The 4503-nt window shown below is 58.3% G+C and overlaps 1 protein-coding gene across 1 annotated transcript; it reads left to right on the forward strand.

Moving 5' to 3' along the window:
* Window positions 1-560: 560 nt before the first annotated feature.
* Window positions 561-3820, forward strand: LOC103781503 (ral guanine nucleotide dissociation stimulator-like; the record flags this gene model as incomplete). The annotated part of the gene is made up of 8 exons (XM_008949221.1): window positions 561-751; window positions 1304-1497; window positions 1860-1934; window positions 2120-2313; window positions 2691-2812; window positions 2970-3185; window positions 3308-3411; window positions 3736-3820. Coding segments are annotated over 8 exons (1181 nt in total), but the record flags the coding sequence as incomplete, so codon positions are not given.
* Window positions 3821-4503: the final 683 nt, after the last annotated feature.

The following is a 4503-nucleotide window of genomic DNA, read 5'->3' on the forward strand; positions in this document are numbered from 1 at the left end:
CTGCCTTGTTGCCAGTGCTCAGAGGTTTTGGTGCTGCTGAGAGGCAGGTCACGGGGAAAGCCCCTGGCTGGCAGCGTGATGTGCTGGGGGCATATCCCCGAGCCCCTGCACCCCAGCGTGTGGCCACCTCCCCCTGCTCACAGGCTCATTGCTTTGGGGCATTTTCCCCATCTGCTGAGCAGTGGCTTTTGCCACGTGTTACTCCTGTCCCACCATTTGGCGAGGGGGATGGAGGGCGGGGGAGATCCCTGCCGTGTTTAAAAGGATCTGGATAAATCCTCTTAAGAAAGGTGCTGACTCAGCAGAGCGTGGTGGGAGAGGAGGAGGAGGAGGAGGGAACCAAATTGTCCTTGTGTAGCTGGAGCCACCACAGACCCCCACGCTGGCACGTGGGGTTGGGGGAGCTAGGAGAGGCGTGTGCCTGAGGACCTGCCCTAAGAAGCATCTCCTCTTTCCTCACCAGATTTTTGGTGGTCTCCATCCCCCAGAGCAGAAATTTGTATCTGTGAGCAGGCCAGGGAGACTCGCTGCCTGCCAGCTGTTCCCTTTGCCGTGCCAAGGTGCCTCGTGTGAGCCCACAGAGCATCTCCACCACGCTTTCCTCCCCTTATCTCATGGTGTATCTTGTCCTCCCGTGCAGAGCTCCACGCAGGAGATTGGAGAAGAGCTGGAGGATGGTGTGATCTACAGCATATCACTCCGGAAAGTGCAGCTCCATCACACGGCCAACAAGGGGCAGCGATGGCTGGGGGTAAGCTGGGGGCTCTGCCAGCCTCCTGCCACGTGTGTTTGGAGATGTTTCTCTGCCAGAGACATGGTGACCTGATGTCAGAGCTGGGCAGGTTTGATACCAGCCCATGTCTTGCCCTCTTATTGCTCCCCTATACAGTCACATCCTGGTGGGTCCTTCCAAGCCTTATCTGGGAATCCTGTATTTGTCTGGGAGTGGGGGCATGGGAGCACTTGCTGGCCTCTGCCCCATGGGAATGGGCCCAGGGGAAACTACCTGAAGCCCCATTTTGCAAAATAGGGGAACTCTGATTTGCATGTAGATTTTGGCAACCTTGAGGCTTTTTCTGGGATTTCCCAAATGCTCAAGTCTTCTCAGCTGGGTTGCTGGTATTTGGTGTCTGAGGAGACCTGGCTTCCCTTCCCCAGGCCCGTCACAAGAGCCAGAGGCACTGCAGGGGGTCTGTGGTCCAAGCCTAGACTCAGACAGTGGCTTGTGAAGCTGGTGGGACTGCGTTGTACTTGTATGTGTCTGTCTCACCCAACCCACTGACTCCTGCTCCTGTCCTGGCAGTTTGAGAATGAGTCGGCCTTAAACCTCTACGAGACGTGTAAGGTGCGGACAATAAAAGCTGGGACCTTGGAGAAGCTGGTGGAGTACCTGGTTTCAGCCTTCAAGGGCAATGACTCCACCTATGTCACCATCTTCCTGTGCACTTACCGGGCCTTTGCCACCACCAAGCAAGTGCTGGACCTGCTGCTTAACAGGTGAGGCTGCCCCGAGCCCCAGAAGGCAGCTGGAGCCTGAGAGCCCCAATATCTTCTGCTACTATGCCTTGGAGGGCTGATGAGCTCCTCCCAACTCCATCAGCCTGAAGGATTTGGGGCAGGGCAGGGAGGACACAACTTCCCAGAGAGCTGGAGCCCTTCCAGCTGGTACCCTGCTGTGAGGTGGCTGGTGCTGGCTCCTTGTAACGTGGGGGCTGTGGCAGAGTGGGGGCAGCAGGACAGGGTGTGAGGGGTTCATCCTGACCCCTGGCAGAGCTGGGGGTGACGTGGAGGGAGAAGAGGCAGCCCTGAGACACGGCTGAGCCCAGGATGCTCACTGCCTCCTCGCTGTGCCCCCCCAGGTATGGCAAGCTCCACGTGCAGGCGAATGGGGACCATGCCAGGCATGCTGTGGACGAGAGGATGGAGCTGAAGAAGTAAGTCTGACCACGCTGTGGGTGGACAGGACGTGTGGCTCTGATGGCAGCTCCTCTGTTCTGTACAAAGGCACCTGTTGTACCAGGGGTGCCCCCGGTGCCTGGCGCTCATGCATGCACACACGGGTTTCTCCTGGCACCCAGTCCTCACGCAGACTTGCCTCTGTTTGCCCCCCTCCCTGCAGCACCATCTCCTCCATCCTGGGTGCCTGGCTGGACCAGTACTCTGAGGACTTCCGCAAGCCCCCGGACTTCTCCTGCCTCAAGCAGCTCATCTCTTACGTGCGCCACAACATCCCTGGCTCGGACCTGGAGCGCAGAGCCCGCATCCTGCTGGCCCAATTCCAGCAGCAGGAGAAGAGCGAGGCTGAAGCAGAAGGTGGGGCCCTTTCCCCTACTTCTCTGGGGTCATCTGGGGCTGCAGGTGGAGAGAGTGCTACTGGTTGGGTCTCCAAAGGGATCTCCAGAACTTTGGGGACTGCGCACCCCTAGACCCTGCCTGCGTTTACATGGGGATGCACTGGGAAGCTAATCCACTGAACCAGAAGTGGGATTAATAAACGGCTTAGCTAATCTGCCTTTAATCCCCTGCAGACACTTGCACCCAGTTTGACATGACTGTCCTTTTATCTGAGCCTGGTTTCTCCAGGCGTGAAGCCAGATGGGAAGTGGGAGCCAGGGAGGTGGGATGTGGGGGGTGTGGGTTGGCGTGGGCCCCAGCTCGCTGTGAGCTCAGCTTCGTGCCGTGTCTCACAGCTGTGGACCATGGTGGCTGCACCTTCCAGCTGGTGGAGGAGAACGGGGTCGGGGATGGGAAGCCAGATTTCCTCTCCTTCTCCCCGGAGATGGTGGCAGAGCAGTTCACGCTGATGGATGCTGTGAGTATTCATTCAACAGCCGGGCTGGTGGTGCTGTGCCCACCTCCTGCCTGCTGCTCTGGGCACGGGCCTGTCTCTTCCCTTCCACCTTTTCCTCCTGGCCTCTTCCCTTCCCAGGGTTCCCAAAGAGACCCGTCTCCATCCCTTTCTCTTCCAGGAGCTGTTTAAGAAAGTGGTGCCTTACCACTGCCTGGGCTGCATCTGGTCCCAGCGAGACAAGAAGGGCAAAGAGCACCTGGCACCCACCATCCGTGCCACCGTCTCGCAGTTCAACAGCGTGGCCAACTGTGTCATTGCCACCTGTCTGGGGGACCGGACCCTGAAGCCGCAGCAGCGGGCGAAGGTGGTGGAGCGGTGGATCGAAGTGGCTCGGGTAGGACAGCTCGCCACCCTGCTCGCCTCCTGCCTCGCCCAGGGCTGAGGCTCTGTGGTGTGCCAACCCTGGCAGACCCCCGGGCTTTCTCTAGCGCTGAGCCCTCTCTTGTCTGCCCCCAGGAGTGCCGCATCCTGAAGAACTTCTCCTCCCTCCGAGCCATCCTCTCGGCTCTGCAGTGCAACGCTGTTCACCGGCTGAAGAAGACCTGGGATGAGGTCCTACGGTAAGCAGTGGCTTCTGGGCTCCTGCAGCTGTGGGGAGGATTCAAGGGGGAGGTTATGCCCTTGAATGTGTAGGTGGGATAGTCTCAGCTCCAACATTGCCTCTTGGAGCGTGCCCAAAGGTCAAGGACCAGCATGAGGTGTCAGAGACCTAAGGAGAGTGAGGAGATCACCTGCTCCTCCATTCCATGCAAAACACCCTGGAATAGCCCCTGAACAGCAAGGCTCTGCTAGAGCTGTGGGGATTGTGGGTGTCCTTTGGGTGAGCAGAAGAGACCCTAGGGTGGCACCATCACTGACTTCCCCCCGTGTTTCTCCCCGAGCAGGGAGAGCTTCCGCACCTTCCACGAGCTCTCAGAGATCTTCTCCGACGAGAACAATCACTCCCTGAGCCGGGAGCTTCTCATTAAGGTACGGGGAGGTGGCACTTGTGGCACCCTGTGTCTGGCAGGGAGCTCAGGCTGACCTTGGCAGAAGTTTCCACAGTGTTCCAGCCACCAGGCTGAAGCCCTGGCAGTGCTGGCTGGGGCTGCTGGCTGCAGGCAGGGCGTGCTGAGTCTGGGGAGTGGGCAGGGCTCTCCGACCACACTGGGCTTTCTACTCCACCCAGAAGTCATCATTGCCTGAAGCTCACAGAGCAATTCAGCAAACAGAGATAAGTGGTGGGGTAGGACCCAGGGCACCAGGTGACGCCTTCTCCCCAGAGGCAGCTGCATTTTAACAGCCCGGTGCAAAGTCCTCGTGATTTCAGGAGGGGTTGTGGGGTTTGTGAAAGGCCGCAGCAAAAATGTCATTCCCCAAGGAGCCTCCCCACAGCTTCCCAGCCTAATTCCAGTTTGGGGGGGCTGAGAGGACACAAAAAGCAAAAAAGAATCAAACCATCCTATTAAGGAGCTATTTATACAGAGCTGGCAGCGGGAGCAGCAGTTCCTATTCACTAAGCTGCTCCTCCCTGTGAGCCATGCAAAGCTCAGCTTTGATTTCCTCCCCTTCCCCTCCTCCCTCTTCCCTTTGCAAGGAAACTTGTGCCAATCAAAGCAGGGCAGAATTTGAGCTCATCCACTAGTGCCATTTCCCATCCACACTGATCCCCA

Source organism: Merops nubicus, unplaced genomic scaffold (assembly GCF_000691845.1).
Source record: "Merops nubicus isolate BGI_N331 unplaced genomic scaffold, ASM69184v1 scaffold37421, whole genome shotgun sequence".
NCBI lineage: Eukaryota > Metazoa > Chordata > Aves > Coraciiformes > Meropidae > Merops > Merops nubicus.